The sequence below is a fragment of the Macrobrachium rosenbergii genome, chromosome 15, assembly GCF_040412425.1.
Source record: "Macrobrachium rosenbergii isolate ZJJX-2024 chromosome 15, ASM4041242v1, whole genome shotgun sequence".
Lineage (NCBI taxonomy): Eukaryota > Metazoa > Arthropoda > Malacostraca > Decapoda > Palaemonidae > Macrobrachium > Macrobrachium rosenbergii.
The window spans coordinates 52,705,126-52,724,364 of NC_089755.1; the positions used below are offsets into that span (position 1 = coordinate 52,705,126).

At 35.9% G+C, this 19,239-nt stretch overlaps 1 protein-coding gene across 1 annotated transcript in view; it reads right to left on the reverse strand.

The window, feature by feature from the left end:
- LOC136846722 (nuclear pore complex protein Nup93-like) overlaps positions 1 to 19,239 on the reverse strand; it is a 342,318-nt gene that overhangs the window by 8,580 nt on the left and 314,499 nt on the right. Inside the window, exons 3-11 of the mRNA XM_067117837.1 lie at positions 9,723 to 9,903; positions 8,268 to 8,396; positions 7,617 to 7,790; positions 5,861 to 6,000; positions 4,205 to 4,438; positions 3,810 to 3,948; positions 2,326 to 2,424; positions 1,408 to 1,513; positions 191 to 237 (exon numbers count right to left, since the gene is read on the reverse strand). Of these exons, the coding sequence (XP_066973938.1) occupies positions 191 to 237; positions 1,408 to 1,513; positions 2,326 to 2,424; positions 3,810 to 3,948; positions 4,205 to 4,438; positions 5,861 to 6,000; positions 7,617 to 7,790; positions 8,268 to 8,396; positions 9,723 to 9,903 (1,249 nt within the window). The remainder of the gene's footprint in view (positions 1 to 190; positions 238 to 1,407; positions 1,514 to 2,325; positions 2,425 to 3,809; positions 3,949 to 4,204; positions 4,439 to 5,860; positions 6,001 to 7,616; positions 7,791 to 8,267; positions 8,397 to 9,722; positions 9,904 to 19,239) is intronic.

The window sequence follows — 19,239 nt, forward strand, 5'->3', positions numbered from 1 at the left end:
TCTCTGAGAGCCAGAAATTCATTCTTACACAAATGCAAATCCCAATTACGTAATATGATCAATGTGCTTCAGCCAAGAACTTTACTATCTGATGTTTCAGTACTCAAAAACCCTGGATACCAAGTAAAGATCATGAGTAAACAGTGCTTTTTATATGTAATAAGTACAAAACCTAAATAAGATTACTTACGGAAGTGTAGAGCAGTGGTTGTTGCCATGCATTAAAATGAGCTTCTCCTGTAAATAAAAATTAATTTTAGTAAAAAAAAATACAACTATCTCAATTAAAAAATACCTACATAAGGTGTCTTGTTTCACCCTGGATATGCATCAACCCATCAAATTTTTACCACTAGCATTTTCCATGTGAAAGCGCTTTATTTCAGGTAAAAAAAAATTTTGCTTAGAACAAAAAGAAAAGCTTAGGCCTTTCACAATTAATATTGCAAATGTTTCACATGATTTATTCCATCTTACTTAAAAAGTAAAACTTCTAATTGTAAAGGTTTTCTCCTCGAAAATTTAATACACGCAACACATTAAACTAAAGTTTTTACTATCACTAAGACAACAATGCACAACAAAATTATGATTGGATTTGAAAATAATAAATAAAGGACTGTTCACTAAATTTCCTTGTTGATCATTAGACTCATTTTATCCATTGTTGGTCCTTAGTTTTTAGAAGCTTTAATAAAAATTAAAAAAGGATATTTGTAAGTTTTTCTTAAATATTTAAAACTTTTGTCATGCCACAGTAAGGCAGTTGTGTAAGTTGGAAAGTAATGCTCTATCCAAATAAAAGAAATTTTTCTAATTTAACTTTTTTTTCTGGCCTAACTTTAGCTATTTTATATTTTTCCCTAACTGCTGATTTTTCCCTTACAGCCTCAGGACTTTTAGCATTTTTCCCCTACCAGGTTTCACAAATGAGAATAATGATGCTGAGGATGAAATGAAAACTGTTACTATTGGACAATGCAATACTACTTTTACATTACTGTTCAAGGTGTGCAAGTAACTTAGTCAGTCTTTACACACCTCTCCTCTTTACACCTTGTCCACATCTCGTCACCAAAATTTAGTCCTTTCTGACCCTAGCTCCAGAGATTTAGTCCAGGGCTCTGTCTACAAATATTTTATCTATCACTGACATAGAATGCTCTTCCCAGAATTTTAGTAGCACAAAAGTTCTTTCAACTTTGTTCTTCTTTTCTTGTACAGTATTTCTCCATACAATATATTCCTTTGGGATTTGACTATCATCCATTCTTTTCTAATGGTTTATCCAATAGACTATCTTCCATTCTTTTCTGATGGTTTATCCAATAGAGTCTTCTCCTATATGTAGACTATCCAACAGAGTCTTTTCCTATATGTAGACTATATACAGAGTCAAATACTAACCATATTGTTCATATAAAAGGTTCTGAAGTTGATTTAGAGACAGAGTGTCCTGAATAGCACTGCTACTACTTGATGTTGAAGCTGAGGGAGATGAATCACAATCCACCTGTAAAGTAAGATGTTATTAGTTATAAGTAATAAACAACAGATTAGAGCTATATAAGAGAGGTTAATATTCAGCCAAATAAATTATTACTGGTACATGGAGAAGTTCAAACCTACCATTAATTAAAAAATAATCAACACAAAAAACTAAGAAGAGACAGTCCTGCATCTTGAAAGACAGAATATTATAGGAATTAAGGAAATGTCAGGACAGAATTCCAGAAGAGGAAAAACCAAAACAAAAAGCTACTGAACCCTGCACTGAAAACTACTCATTTTTGGAGTTTTCAGCATGGGAAGTGGTTTTCTGGAAGATGTTATAAAGCCCAGAATAGAAGGGCTCCCTCCTTCAATGTAATGGAGCAGTGGCCCAAACAGTTCCTATGCTACAGTGACTGTGATGACACCATGCATCAGAAAGAAAGCTCTAAATAAAAGATAAGAGCTGGTTCAATGCTTAAACTGATCCAATTCCATTACGAATGATGACAAAGGGGAAAAGTTACAGGAAAAAATTCTTTTTTAAGAACCATGGTCTTGAAACCTATAAACAGTAGCAATTATGGTAAGACAAGCAATGAATAGCTATTTGTTCTGCAAAGGCTAACAAAATAAAGTATATTAAAAATAAACGAACTTTCACAATCTCTCCAAGAACATTTGAAAACAGACTTGCAATTATGAATGTAATGATGTATAAAAAATTAAGCAAAAACACATTTTTGTTTAAATAATTTGTCTTAAAATTAGCCAAATTTTAATAAAATACATTATTGTCTATTTCTAAAGAAAAACCCTTAATGTGTAACTCACCACACACAGCTTCACCCAAAGGTAGTCATCAGTAGTGGTAGCAATATCACAATGATCTTCATGGGGATCACAGTGGCTTAGAATGCAATATACGGCACGCTGCAAAAATATAAATATAGTATCTTAGGAAAGTGGTTAAAAATAATGCAATAAGCTAAGGAACCAAAAATAATATACAGTAAATTTACATAATACTCATGAAAATATAAAATAATTCCATTTTTAAAATTGGTTCTTGAATCCAACTTCAGGAGGTTACCAGAGCTGTTAAAAATATGCTTCTACTTACTAGACTGAAAGTAAAAAACCATCTGCCATACAAATTTCCTAAATTTTTACAACAAATGAATGAGGTAATATGAAGAAAAATAACCCACTAAACTGGTTAAGAAAACAAGTTTTCAAACTAATTTCTTCGTTAACATTTATTCCTTACAACTACAGTAAATATACTGAACTGTACATATATACCCACAATCTACCCCAACTTGTATAATCACACTGACATTTCCATTACATATTGGTGTGATACACTTTCACAAAAACATGAGTGGAGGTTATCACTAGTATAAATTAGTTTAATGAGACCAATGAATTACATTTATACTCATATAGCCACCTAAGGGGTTTGTTCTCAGGAAAAAAAAAAAAAACTTAAAATTAGAGCAGGATGAAGTAAATGAAAATGGAGAGCCAAGTAACAAAAACTTGATGGTAATCAATGAAAAATGAAATATAGCAAATGACACAGTTGGAGCTAAAGGGAAGCTACCAAGGACCTAACTTCCATCTACAGTGTGCCATAACAGGTAAAATAAATGTGCCAAGAATGGAAAAAAATATGTACCGTGCTTTATAACTGCACAAAAAAAGTCTTATTGTTAAATGTTCATAATTATAATTTGTGTTTCAACACTTCAAAACAACTTCCTACAGAATTAGGGTAGCCCCTAATTCTGTAGGTTATCAGACCAATATTCATGAATTACTTAAAAGCTACATTGTTATGGGTTTTGCTAGCCTTCCCATTTAGAAGTGGTGCATTTTGTTGACAAATCTCTTTAAACTGAATAACTGTAGAGTAATGGTTTGGCTAGGCTAAAAGTTATATGGAATTAAGCATCTGATTAACTGAAGGACTGCTGTATTTTAAAATGTGGACTAAACAAATATCTGTAAAAGTATTAAAAACAAATGTCAATAAAACATCTACGTCTGCTAACTAAATATTCTCCTGTTCACAGTGACAGAATACATAAAAGGAACTAAAGCATACAACATTCCTGAAGATGGAAAAATAATTTTCTTTATCGTTAAAAAAACTACAATTATTTATGCAGCAGACACAGAACAGCACTTAATACCCATAATACAAAATACATAATGAGAAAATGTTTCAGATGAAACATACCATAGATATGTAAAAAAAACGTCAGTCACAACAACACTTTTATTATATGGCTTAAAGCAAATGTAATTCCCACCTTAAATGGATCTGAAGAATTTTTGACAGATCTTTTGTAGGACATTCTCAATTTCTTCTCAAGGTCAGGGGGTAAACGTCCTGAGTCACTCTTTTCATAATGCTCAAGGGCATTCAAAACCTCTACAACAGATGGTGAACTGTAATAAATAAAAATAGTGCTTATTTAATAGCCAGAAATACATCCTTCTCACTAACATAGTCATACAGCAGCAGTCTAAATCTTTGTTGGGCAAATGGTTACTTTTCCACATCTAACCCACTGTATTTCCCTCTGGTTTCCAAAATCAACCTCCTCTTACAATGTGAGCAGCCCATCCAGTTCCTTCCAGATATAAAAACCAAGTACTGTAAAACAGTTTCATGGACAACGCTTCTTAACAAACAGGCACTTACCTATTATCAGCTAGTGCCTGGTGAAGAGCTTTTCCTCCTCCAGCTCTCATGCAGTAAAAAATTAAAGGCCAAACAGGTGCACCACCTGCTAGTCCATCTTCAAGTGTTGGAATCGCCTGTGCAGGCAGTACAACATCTAAATAAGCACGCACCAAGGGGACTAGGCCTGGCACTCCTCCCAGTTGAGCACGCTCCAAATGCGAGTATACAATAGTATTCATGTAGTTGGCATAGCTGAAAAAAACACACTTATGAACAGCATCTAGGTTATTTGGGAATTACAAATTTCTTTTTCCAATCATTAGTTTACTAAGTACTTTCGGAAGCTTAAAATCAATACATGTATCTGTTATGCAACACGAAAGCTAATACAAAATGAAATGGCAATGAATGACAATAATTCTTAATTCTGACTAACTCTGACTCAAATACTCTAAAATAAACTGAACTAACCCTCATTCAAGTACAATAATATAAACTGAACTAACCATAACTCAAATACTGTAAAATAAATTGGACTAACCCTAGCTCAAGAAATACAGTAACTTAATATTAGTGAAGATAACGATTATAAGTAAAACAATACTGTAGTAACTGTTAAAAGAAACGACTGAAAATCCTTTACCAAACAATCAAGAAGTGTTTTATCTGCCACTTGGGAGAGCAGACACCTTTTGTTGAAAAATGCCAGCAAAAATTTATGGCAACAGATCTTCAACCAAACTTGATTTTGTTGGTCTTTAAAGTGACATTCATTTCCCATCACTTCAACATGAAAGCTTGCATTTTCATACAGCTGAACTTACAAGTAAGATATTATCAACATCATTGCTTCCTATGCAATATCTATAAATACACCATCATCATTGTTTCCAACGTCACATGGGGTTTTGCTGATTACAATAACATCACCAACATACTCAAAATGGGTGAACTTTCAATGTTGGAATATGGAATTCATCATGTCAAAAGGAATGACCCATAAGTAATTCTGACTCATCTTAGAAATGGTCACTCTCAACTGGCCCATGGATATTTGATGAATAGCCCACATAACACAACTCCTATATGTACAGAATGTGAAGCAATACAGAATGTGAAGTAACAAAAACTTTTAAACATTTTTTGTAAGAATGTCCAAAATATAATCAACAATGAATGCCAAGTTTTGTTACATAGTCACTGAAGAAATTCTGTCAGAATCTCCCCAATTATGACATTTTTAAAAAGATCCAAATTAATAAAATCAAACATTATTAAAAAGATATCTATCATTACTCCACTGCAAATCTCTTCAAATACTATAATTACAAGAGAAATTCAATACAATTTAAAGCTTTTGATGGTTTCAGCACTGAAAATTACAATTTTCACATTGGTTGCATTAATTATTGAAATGGTGTGTGTAGTATCATAACTTTATAAATACTGCCTTTTCAATATTCTGCCTCAATTTATGATTACCAGAGTTCTTCAAAATGTCAGTGACAATGTCTTCAAGAAGTAACCTGGCATGGTTTTCCTGAATCTATAAAGAAGTCAAAGGCAAAAGAAAAATAAATATGGCCTTTAATCAGAAAACTTCCAATGTTTACAAAGCCCATATACTCACACTCTCTGCAGGTGACATACTGCAATGTTTTCTACAAATATTACCTCTTTTCCAAAAAGCCTCGTGCTTGTCTAACAAGGGCTGCCTGAACTTTAGGTGAAGCTCTTGCCTGGGCAGCATCTCCACCAATGCTTACTGGAACTTCAGTTAAACATTGCACCAAGGCCCACAAATCTGTTATTCCCTGTTATAAAAAAAAAAAGTTTGTTTTGAGATTAAACTTGCACTTCACAACAAGAACTTTATTCTCAACAAAGTCAGATAAAATAAATAAGGCAACAAACATATTTAATCTTTATAATTGGTCTGCCTTAGTTCTAAAGCTAAAAACACAGTTTCTATAACATAAAAATACTCATTCACACATCACTCCATTATACTGAGCCTAAACGAGTGCAATTTGGGATCTAAACGACTGTTAAGTTCATTATGAACAATTCTCATATTAACAAGTCTCAATATGAGTACAGGTAATACTGAGGAACAAATACATAGGAGACAACATGGGACATATGTTACTAAAGCCAAAAACAGTTCTGGCTAAACCCAAAAACATTTCTTATCTAAAGTGAGAAACATGGAAATTAATCACTTCCTGTAATGTCGACTTGTAGTATCTTGCCTTAGTTTTATGCCAAATAAGATTTGAAACAAAATTGAACCAACAACCCCTATCCAGATTCACTCAGTGTTAAGACAAAACAAAGGTACAAACAAACTACATTATCATTCTCATTTTCACTCAAAATACTGTACATCCTTCAAAAATCAAGTCGCCATTATATTACAAACAGGAGATGGGTGAGAAAAAATATCAAAGGAAATAATTCCTTTTCACTGCTGTCATTACTTGAAAAAGAGAAAACATGTTTGTAATGCCAAAATGGCATAATGCCAACGCTCCAAGTCTGGCCAGTCATAACAAATGTTTATCTGTGAAACCATTAAGCTAAAAAAAAATATTTAAAAATACACAGATGTCCAGTAGGCTATATCACTATGGGTAGTTGGAATGAACCTGTAACAGGTATTACAATGAGCTTTGGGGAAAAAATCTAGTGGAAACCTTCAAAAATAAGACTTAATTGCAGGAGTTCTGTGATCTAGAAAACGTTTAGTAAATGTATAACACTGCTTTGTGATCTAATATGACATGGAACAGGTGTAGCATTGGTCTGTGGGCTAGCAATTCATGGCATGGAATGATCACCATCTTTCAATTCTAAAGTATCTGGCATGGGCATACACTGATATGACATAGCATTGCTAAATGCAATTCCTGTATCTATATGAAAAAATGGTATCAGTAGGTTTATATAACAAGGAGGGAAATTCAGAGCAAATGGACAATACTGTATTTAAAAATCTTAAGGTTCAGCCCGCATGTATGTGAACAGAAAAATGTATCTCGATCCAGCGAGAAATACAATTACACTAAGACTCAAGTGTCACCATTAGTGACAGATTCCTAAATTCCCAGATTAGGATACCAAGTGTATTCAGGAGCTGAAGGGCAGGTGCAAGATATCTGAAGTCTGCATTGCAAATATAATATTAGAAGGGTGAATCTCAAAGATACTGGGTGGAATCTTCTGACAAATCCTTTGACTGTTCTACAGGGAGTGAGCACAAAATTATTTGACTGTCAAATCACACGAAATGACAATAAGCTGCAATAGAAATCCAAAATCCAAAAAGATCAATATATACGAGCCCTACTACAGTAATGAAAGCTTACTTTTTATCATAAAAATGTACTGGCCTGAAACATGACTAGATGAAACATTCTACAATTCTTACCTGGTCTCCCAGAGCTGATGCAGCATTGTTAAGGGCTTCAGGAAGGTTGGGTCGTATACCACCCTGGAGAACTTCCTCATTATACTGCTGGATGACTCTTACATACGCTGTTTCCTCACTGCTGAGATTACTGGCAACACCACCAATAGTTCGAGGAATAGTCACTATGCTTTCCTGTAATAATGTGCATGAAATTTTCATTTAAACAGAGAAAACCCTACATTAAGATTACAGTAAGTCCTTATTATAAAGGGAAATAGTACAATCACTTCATTCAATTGTTGTTTGATTAAATGACCTTGTGCCAACAAAGGCCCTTCTTGAGAATCTTGCACACTGCACCTCTCAAACAAAAATAGTTGTAGCCTCACAACTCCAAAAACAAAGAAAAGCATCTGGAGATCATAAACCTCTGCAAAGACACTGAAATCCACATCCCAAAGGGCATTACAGTATTCCCATAAGTTATATTCCTATTTATCCAAGAATATCATCACTTACAGTCAGTCAAGAGGCCCGCCTTTCGTTCACATTTCGTAAAACCCCAAACATAACATCTTGTGTGGCATTACTTATATACTGACATGTAAACTAACAACATGGCCTACTTGTCAGAGGTAACAGCGACACATATATAAAGTTCCACCATACCTGTTGCTGAACAGTGATATTCAGGAGATCTGTTCCTGTGTGTGTGAAGGCTGAAAGGAGGTGCTGTTTTCTCTGTTCCCATTCGGCTTGCTGTTGCTTCCAGTAGAGCTTATCAACTTCTTCACATGTCTTCCAAGAAAAATAAAAAAGTCAGTAAAGGGATATTGTATTTTCAGTATGTTAAAGGTTATGTAAAATGGCTATTTTTTCTATCAAGTACAACCATTACTTTCAATACAAGGCCATTGCATTTTCATATGAGATACAGTATTTTTAACTATGCATATATGTGACAAAACTTTGCATGCAACAAAATAAAACACAGTATAAGTACACATATCTTTTAACATAGATTTCTTCGGTTTCATGTATGAATGACAAATCAACATCAATTTTCTTTTCGGTAAAAAAATTCTTTTGGTACATTATATTTTACTTCCTTAACATGAGCATGGGTACCATACTAATTTAGACCTGTTTCTGATATAACATACTAATTTAGACCTGTTTCTGATATAACAAACACAATAGTTAAACCCTAATATGCACACAACTGCCAAAATAGAAAGCTTGTATTTTCTATTATCTCGAAAAAGATAAAAAAAAAATTTTGCTTTGACAACTTACGTAAAACACCTTTTCATCTACGAATTTTGGTACATACCTATGACATAGCCATTTAAAAATAAAATTATCTATCGTATAAAAAATTTACCACATTTACAAACACTTACAGGAAGACTGAGAATACCTGTCTAGGAAATCTTAATAGGGGCATTGCATACAAATTCTATACCATCCTGGCATTTGTTTTAAACTAATATATTAACACTGCTGATTAAGCTGCTCTCAGGGTGTTATGCAGTGACGATAAATATGACTGTCTCAACGGGAAAAACAGTTGGAAAAACTTCGCACCGATAAATGGGCACAAGCAAGGTCAATCAGCTGTATGTCGAAACAGGATACTAGTGAGATACTGAAATTTTAATTAGTCTGGAGAAGCACAGTGGAAACTATAACTGATAATTAACTGGCTCACACGAACGAACCCAATTAACTCGATCTCACTTTGGAACCCGACAAACTATAATGACTTTCATGCATGATTACAAGTCCGTATTCATGCATGATTACAAGTCCGTAAGGAGACATACACTTGCAAAGGTACATGAACAAAAGAAGTTACTTTAAACTTCACATTTTACAACAGTTCGCTTCCGTCTACGCATTTTTACCATGTTAATGGTTTTTGTTACTTCCATAATAATAATAATAATAATAATAATGAAACAAGGCGACCCTGTAACGAAGCTATAATATCGAGAATTAAAAGCCACAGCAGTGTTAAAAATATTTATGTACAGAGTTAAAAACGATAAGGAAACAATAATAATACTTTTATATATGCAACAGCATAAAACAAAAACAACAAAACTACAACAGAAAAGTCACCCTTCTTTTGGAATCCTCGACGGCCGTAATGATGGCATTTTCCCTCTCGTTCCTGAGGAAGGCCGCGATGTCGGTGTCCGCAACGGCTTCCAGAGGCTGCAGAGTCTTGGCTGTCACGAGGTCGTCCAGCCGGGTGGAAATGTGAGGCAGGTCTATCCCTCGGGAACCCAAAAGGATGGCTCTGTAACGATTTAAAAAAAATGGTTTCAAAAATCCTGTTTGGTAATGGTAAAAAAAAGGCGTTACACTTCTTTGTAAAATGGAAACATGGATTTAAAATTGTGTTTTGTAAAGGGGAGAGAAATGTTTAAGTTTGCTTTTTGTAAAAGGGAAAATGGCTTTAGAATAGAGTTCAGTAAGGGGAAAAAAGGCTTTAAATTTGCTTCATGAAGGAAAAATGCTCTCAAAATGTTCTGAAAAGGATAAGCTTTTGATAATTTGCTCTGTGGCGCAAAAGGGTTTTAAATGTTAGCCGTTAAATGCGCCGTAAAGGTAAAACCTTACAACGTGCTCTGAAAAAAAGATTAAATGTCCTTGGTAAAAAAGAGACTTCTCACGTCGTACCCAGTAAAGGAAGAAAGATTTATAAATTGCTCTATACAACAAGCCTTAAAATGTGCTTTATAAAGTAAACAAGCTTTGAAATGTACGGGAAAGAAAAAATCTACAAATTTTATCCTATAAAGATAAAAAGTTTACAAATGCCACACGAATGATAGTAGCTATACCCGGTTCATTACATACAAAGTCATGCTGTTATCATTCTTATTAGAGTTTTCCCAATGTGTCAATTTTTTTTCGAAAAAATCTTTACAGAAAAAAAACTGGATGACTCAGCCGTCCAACTTAAACCCCTTTCCATACTTAAAAATTGCAAGTAGGTGAATTCGAAAGCCCGCAAACGACTACTTCTGACAAAGCTATCAATGATATCTCAACGGAATCTTCGATGATTAATTAGTAAAGAACAAAAGTTAGCTACCTCACGGCGCCTTGTTCTCTTGCATTTTGCTACTTTTAGACGTCTGATCATTCGTTATTGGTATCTTTGATATTTTCTTCAGCATTTACTGTTTCCAATCTTCCCTGGATTTCTATTTTCTATTTTCACATATGCAACTATTCTCAAAAACCTTGACTACCAGGTTAATGGTCCAGTTCTGGCTTGTTTCACCTGACTGTGCCAACATTTCCAATAAGTAATGTAATGCTGTGAATATTAAGGGACAAATAATGATGAAACAATAACAATAATGAGCTGACAGACTTCCTCTACCGAAGACAAATAAGCTAACCCATTAAGGCGCCGCCAGATAAATGGACCCACGTCGCTTCTGCTAAATAACGACTACCAGTTGAAAGGATCGTTTGTCTCTTCTAAAACAAATGGCGTGGCAGAAGCCTTTGTTCTGGTGAAGGAACGACTGCATTGTTAAGTACCCAGGCCCGGGCATGAACAGAATGTTTTCAAGCAATTAAGTGCATGTCTAGTTGAGTACAAGTCTTAATTAAGTACATGTCTTGATAAATGTCTTGTAACTATCTTCATCATCGCTCTTGTAATTTCCAAGCACTTGATGGCAACATTTTCCTTACTTTCTAACGAACAATGGCTGCACCTTAAATGTTTTGTTAAAGCTATGAGAGAGAGAGAGAGAGAGAGAGAGAGAGAGAGAGAGAGAGAGAGAGAGAGAGAGAGACCCAACTCCCACCAACCAGCCCGTCTCCCCAACCGTTACGTAACATTCTTATCTCTCCCAAAATCTAATCATTCGTTGTTAACATTCACCAGGCTAGCCTATTGTGAAATCTTCGTAAAAATCAACGCACAAATTTTTTACGTAGCCCCGCAGCTACGCAGGCAAACATACAAACCGCATCAAAACCACTAACTACCCTCTTGTCGGAGGCAATAATTTGTCCGACGCCAAACTGGTGGTCACCACATATATCATACCCCGAATTCAAGCCCATCTAGTTGAGTCAAGGCACTGCCATTAACTTTAGTGTATTGAAGCGGCAGCTGCTGCCGCCTGTCCGACAGCGGACTCAGTTACTGTGGACAACTGACAATGCAGCATAATCGCCATTTAAAATTGTTCACGCGATCGTTTTCATCTTATTTAATATACAATGCAAACAGCAATTTTTTTCCGCAAAGTTTAGCACAGTTAAAATGTTTTTCACTACTGAGGTGTGAATGCCTTTTGGTACGATTCGGCTAAATATTCCCAGTGCCCAGCCTTGACTTCTTTAGGGCACACATTAGATCGGCCGTCGTCCCACTCCCCTGGTAATCTAAAATATGATTTAGTAAATAAATGTAAATAAGCTCATTCTAACTGCTGTACATAAAACGTCTGGAATGACGCAAGAGAACCGGTAAGCAAATTCCAGAGATGTATACTAGTATTGCACCACCCCCAGTTTCTTTTACCACGCCCCTAGGTTAAGTTGGATTAGATGAGAATCAAAGCAGCATTCATATAGGGTGCGGGAAACATAACGAGATTGTTTTCAAGAAAATCCTATGGTTAGTTTTTAAGATAAGGCGTCCCGCTTTTTTCAGGGAAAGGTCTCGGTACTCGGTTGCGTCTCGGGGAAATGCAACCGGTACCACTGGACCGAGCGTTCAAAACAGACTGATGTTTTCAGTGGCTCACAAAACACCTCGAAAATCGCTCTATCTTTATCAGAAACTTTCTGACCTCATACGCAAACGCTCTTTTAAAACTGCATGTGGAATTTTTGGTCAAATAACGAAACCCGTAAATAACCAAATAAAAAAATTAATAAATCACGTTTCACACATGCAAGAAGGCTTGGACGCAATATAATATAATACTTTACTGTGGCTCCGTAAATTCCGTTTCGGAAACATTAAGATCCTAAAAACTAATCTACGCTATTGTGAACCAATACTCATTCAAAACGTATTTATTCGCAATTTCAGTATAATGACGTTTAATACGATTATAATTATACTTTCCAATACAAAACGATGTGAAAGCAAAGGAAACGAGAAAATAAATTTCTGTTAATATGCACAATCATGCTTCGCATACATATCCTAGCTTCCAACAGTTAAATTCAAGTGATAATATTTGATAAATCAGCTCTCTCTCTCTCTCTCTCTCTCTCTCTCTCTCTCTCTCTCTCTCTCTCTCTAAGCCAAAAGCGCGATATATTCAGTCTGAAGGTTACATGGGAGTTTAACAATCTAAAACATTAAGAATGGTGTAATGTGTATTATGAATCATCATAATAATAAACATAGGACTGATACCTTCACATATCAGATCGCATTTTTTCTACTTTTCTCGCCTTGTCAGACGGATTTACCATTAATAAATAAGCAAATAAATAAGCCTTCCGAGCGTTGATACCACCCAGTCGCTGAAGTTTCAGATGTCGGATGGATGGCCGGCGTCTTGCTGTCATTCCAGGTTCTTATTCCCATTAACACCTTAGCCTTCGGTAAGGTGTCATAAGACAGCATAAGCTAAACCAGAGACTCGAGTGTCAATGTCAGTAAGTGTTTGCTTCAATTCTTCTTTACTTCTCTATTATTCGGTTTCACCTGTTTTCTTCCGCTTTCGCATTTCTGAACTGCACTCTTTCATACAGCAGAGTGACTGCTGAACTGCTCTCTCTCATACAGCCGGGTGACTGCTGAACTGCTCTCTCTCATACAGCCGGGTGACTGCTGAACTGCTCTCTCTCATTGCTGAACTGCTCTCTCTCATACAGCCGGGTGACTGCTGAACTGCTCTCTCTCATACAGCCGGGTGACTGCTGAACTGCTCTCTCTCATACAGCCGGGTGACTGCTGAACTGCTCTCTCTCATACAGCCGGGTGACTGCTGAACTGCTCTCTCTCATACAGCCGGGTGACTGCTGAACTGCTCTCTCATACAGCCGGGTGACTGCTGAACTGCTCTCTCTCATACAGCCGGGTGACTGCTGAACTGCTCTCTCATACAGCCGGGTGACTGCTGAACTGCTCTCTCTCATACAGCAGAGTGACTGCTGAACTGCTCTCTCAGCCGGGTGACTGCTGAACTGCTCTCTCTCATACAGCCGGGTGACTGCTGAACTTCTCTCTCTCATACAGCCGGGTGACTGCTGAACTGCTCTCTCTCATACAGCCGGGTGACTGCTGAACTGCTCTCTCTCATACAGCCGGGTGACTGCTGAACTGCTCTCTCTCTCTCATACAGCCGGGTGACTGCTGAACTGCTCTCTCTCATACAGCCGGGTGACTGCTGAACTGCTCTCTCTCATACAGCCGGGTGACTGCTGAACTGCTCTCTCTCATACAGCCGGGTGACTGCTGAACTGCTCTCTCATACAGCCGGGTGACTCTGAACTGCTCTCAAAGCCGGGTGACTGCTGAACTGCTCTCTCATACAGCCGGGTGACTGCTTCTGTCTTGTTCCCAATAAAGGCTAAAGTAAAGTGGGCCATATCCACTCGGAATAAAAATTAAAAGGATCAAACGCAACTTGGATAATCGAAAATCCCAGTAGATGTTCGACTCTTAATCTATGGTGACGAAAGGAGGCAAATGGGAACATTATCTTATTTTCCTGTCCTTCCAAACTGCTTTCCTCTGGAGAGGCTTAATCAACTCTATGAAGTTTAGTTTTATTTTGTGGGGTCTTAATCTACTTGATGGAGACTGTGGCTACTTAATCTGAGGTTGCTTAGCTTACTCTGTAGACACTAAAGTCTATTCTGTAGATGCTTAGTTCGTTCTGTGAAGTTTAGTTTTATCCTATGACAGCTTAACCTATTCTTTGGAGATGTATATAGTCTATTCTGTGAAGGTTCATGTTTGTCCTCTGGCGTTTTAATCCTTCTCTGTGGACCCTTAGGTTTATTCTGTGGAGCCTCAGTTTATCCTGTGATGAATTAATCTGTTCTGTGGAGGCTGGCTTAACAAGTCGGTGGCATCTCAGGATGATCTACAAGAATGTGGACACGTTACGAATACGAGAAATACTTCTACTAAGACTCATAATAAAAAGTATCACCCAGAGAAAGTTATAGTTAGGAAGGAGCATGAAAATGTAAAGTGAAAGACAGGTTACATGAGAACACGTAAAGAGACTGTAAACCTCCACCGAAGCTGAGAAATTACGAAGCCAAATTTGATCAAATTTTCGGAAAAGTCCCCCTAAAGCATTCCGATCCATACACCGTTTTGCATAATCATGCTCACAAAGCAACAAGCAAAACTGAATCCAAAAATAGCCTCCTTGGTAATAATTGAAAAAGGTTTTGGACGAATCATGATAAAAGTGGGATTTTGGACGAGTAGTTGAGTAAATGAAGAAGAAGAAGAATTATATATATATATATATATATATATATATATATATATATATATATATATATATATATATATATATATATAAAATATATATATAAAAGCACTATCCAAAATGTCCCATTTCTTCTATTCACGAAGGGGGGCGTCGGCCCCCATGCTTTGAACTCTTCTTTGATCTCTCAAATGGTGTATAAAGTCAACTCGAAGGAGGAACCAACTCCGGAGATTCAGTAAAAGAAAAAAATATAGGAAAATAGCCCCAAATGAAAAACATTCATTAAAAAAATAAACTACCACTGCTGGCTGCAGGTTGAAAACGATTCCCGGAAGTATATGAATAAATAAAATTACTGGAGATTCTATGGAAAAAAAAAAGAAAGAATCCCTTCCCCCAAGGAAACGCGATAAAAGAAGAAGAAAACTTTGAAAAAAGATTTTCGAGGAAAAGAGAAAACAGTCGATATAAAACCAGCACAGCAACTTCCAGGAAAGAACTAGCGAAAACTGACTGGAAGAGGAAACTATGAGAGAATATTAGGTGAGGAAAGAACAAAAGAAAAGAAGAAATACGAGGAGAAGCTACATAATCTGTGGTGACTTGCTTAAGAGGAAAAAATGTGGAAAACCTGACGTAAAGAAAAACTGGAAAACTAAATTATCGTAAATGTCAGAGGGCGACTGGTTTCTAAAGAGTGTCAGGATACTGTGGTTTTAAAAAAGTTACGTACGCAAGAAACATGATAAGGAGGCTGAAACAAACATGATAAAAAGGTTACCAAAGAGGAAAAATGACGTAGTATTCGTTTGGGTAAAAAATCAAAATGTGGGTTATGACGACGAAACGTGAAGAAAAGAAAGTACGAGTTAAATGAACTTGAGGAACGAACATACTCTACAGAGATTCGAGAAGGTAAGATAAGCATGACAAAAAAAAAAAAAAAAAAATACAATGTGAATATTCGAATGCTGTGAGAAGAGTTCCGATTAATTCTCAAAAGAAATATGATAGACATCTGCAACGAAGCCACAAAACAATGACAAAAAACGATGTAACACAAAAAAAGTCTTAACAGGTGAATACCGAGAGAAGGAACAACATGATTGTCTTATTTAATTTAATTTTGTCACTGCTACTCTACCAGATGTTTTCTTATACTGCTCCCTCTTCTTTTTTCTCTCTTTATTGTGAAAGCTTGTTCTTCAAATTAATGGACGTTTCTCAAGTTTCATGTTGACGTGTGCACATCCCCAATGAAAACAACGGATTCTAAATACAATCGTCAGAATGAAGATTCTTAGCAAAATGAATGACGCGGTGGATTTACAGGAATCAAAAAAAAAAAAAAAAACGACCTAGATTCCCACGAAACGAGAGAAAAAAGATCTGTTGTGGGAACTTCATGCGTGACTACAATTATCTCAAAAAACTACAACTTCACACTAATATCTGCGGAGCCTCTGACACCTATGCCCATCAGAATCAGGTGGTTCATGGCATCTAAGGTTGTCAAAATCTATAGAATACATGGCAACTATGCCCATCAAAACCTATCGAGATTAAAGCAAAGTTCATGGTGATCGAAGTCTCTACGCCCAATGACATCCAGATGGCCTCAATGGCCGTCAAAAACAACTGCTTATTTGGTACTTATACAAATCCACGGAGCCCCCAGAAAGATCAAGCACAAGGCACATATCCTAATCAAAGTATTAAAGAAAAGTCACACTGCAAGGTCGCGTGCCCAACGGGTCAGAGAATGGAATTCGATGACATCGCGTGCATCGGGAAAGTTGTCACTCGATGCTCAGCGTGTGAAGAGAGTCAAACCATCTCGTACTTAAGTTACAGTATCGGGAAGTTCTTTTCATTAGGAGGAAAACAGAGAATTTAAATACTAAGGAATTCTTTCTTTTTTATTTTGTATTCCAAAGGATAGAACGCGTTAAGGAACTTTTCATTTCCCTTTTGATTTGAAATCAGAGGTTTTGGATGTTATCAGACAAATGTGAACAAGACAAAACGTATCCTTTCCCGCTGAAGCAGTTACTAAACATCTAAACATCTAACTTGAATTAATATTTTTAATACATACAAACATACATACATATACATACACATATACAAACAGACACACACACACACATACATATACATAATATATATATATATATATATATATATATATATATATATATATATATATATATATATATATATATATGTTTGTTTGTTTGTTTGTTTGCGTGTGCATGTATGTATATGTATATCAAGTGACTTTTTTGCAATACAAAAGCTGGAATCTTCATAATACTAAGGAGACACTACTCTCCAGAGATTTAACGTCATGCAAAGCACGGGAATGTGGTGTTCTCGCCCTGAAGAATGTAGTTCTTGAGTTCTCTTAAAAGATTATTGTCATTACATTACGCTCAGAGTTTAAGAATTTTGAAGAACACGGAAAAAGAGGAGAAAGCTGTGTGAGCCTGACATTTACATCTACATCAGCAAAAACAGCCTGACCAGAGCTCTAGTGAAGTGACAGAAATACCCGGAAAGGAGAACTTTCGAAAGGTCAATCTAAAAATGACTGAGAAACTGGGGAAACGTGGTTGACAGTCCGTCTGAGATCATGACCATGGACAGGAGATTACTTAATCTTTCGCCGCGATTCGTTGATTCGCCATTATCCTTCCGACATAGATACCAACTTCAGTGACGAAATCATTCACTTTGTAACTTTCTTTGGCAGAACTGAAAACCAAGATTACTACACTGAATTATAGACCTGCTGCTCTTTCCAACAGGAGTTGACAGAAGTCTACGTCAACGATGAAATAGCACATTAGATCTGCCTAAGTCTCATTGTGCGAAAAAGTATTGGAGAAGGTAGCTTTTCAAACCTGACGTCATGCAAAATGAAGCATGAGAAATCATCGTCTACACAAGTTGTGTCTGTTGTACGTACAGACTCGAATTCGTTGGGAGCTATTCAGTAATCTGTATATATAAAATATCATCCGACCCCATAATCTTATCTATTTGCAATGAAGGAAACTACAATAGCAACACACCAACAATACTTTCTTGCATTCACATTGGTTTCACTTATGGCAAATAACATAGTTATCAGTAATGTCGTACAGCGAAGGAGGGCTTATAAAATGCAACTGACGCGATTGGTTCTCCAAAAATGACTGAACTGGTAAGGCAATTCTGTACACACACACACACACACACACATATATATTATACACACACACACACATATATATATATATATATATATATATATATATATATATATATATATATGTATGTATGTATGTATTATACATACATATATATATATATATATATATATATATATATATATATATATATTTGTGTGTTTAATATACCAGCATATATCTTCATTATTCTTTGTAATCAAATTTATCTTTTTAAGGTTACTGTACGACGTAAAAAATCAATTTCTTCAGTATAAATTAAACACAATCCGTAATTTCACTCGAGGTCAAGTACCTCTGTTCATGCAAAACACGTAACAAAACAAAATACGGTGACTGTGTGCATGAAACAAACACCCCCCCCAAAAATACTCTTTTTAAAGTTAGGTAGTACAAGGAGACAGCAACTAGTTACGTAAGCAATGTCAAATTTTCTGAATCGCTTTCAGAACTATCAGAAAAGGTAGTCTTTCAATCCAACTCGACTGCTGGTTTAAAAGCAGAACTTATAAAAAGTTTTATCTCTCTAGGTCTAAACTTAAGAAAAGTTTTTTTTAATTCAACCTCTCAAAGAAATTTTTTCTTCACATAACAATTTTGGTCTGATCAAGTTCATATCTGAACAAGTCAATATTTCTGTTTATTTGAAAAGGAGAATATTTCTCGTGTCGTTCCTTGGTGAAGAGAAAAGTGCCTTCGGCATAAAAAAAAAATGGTCTGTAGTAACAAATACGTTTGGAACAAACAAAAGAAGTGTTATTAACTCATGTTGAATTGAACTGAATATAGAATTTAGGCCAGAGGCCAAGCACTAGGACCAATGAGGTCATTCAGCACTGAAACGGATATGGACAGTAAAAGTTTGAAAGTTGTAACAGGAGGAAAACCTCGCAGTTGCACTATGATTCAGTTGCTAGGAGAGGGTGGAAAGTAAGATGGAAGAAAGAGAATATG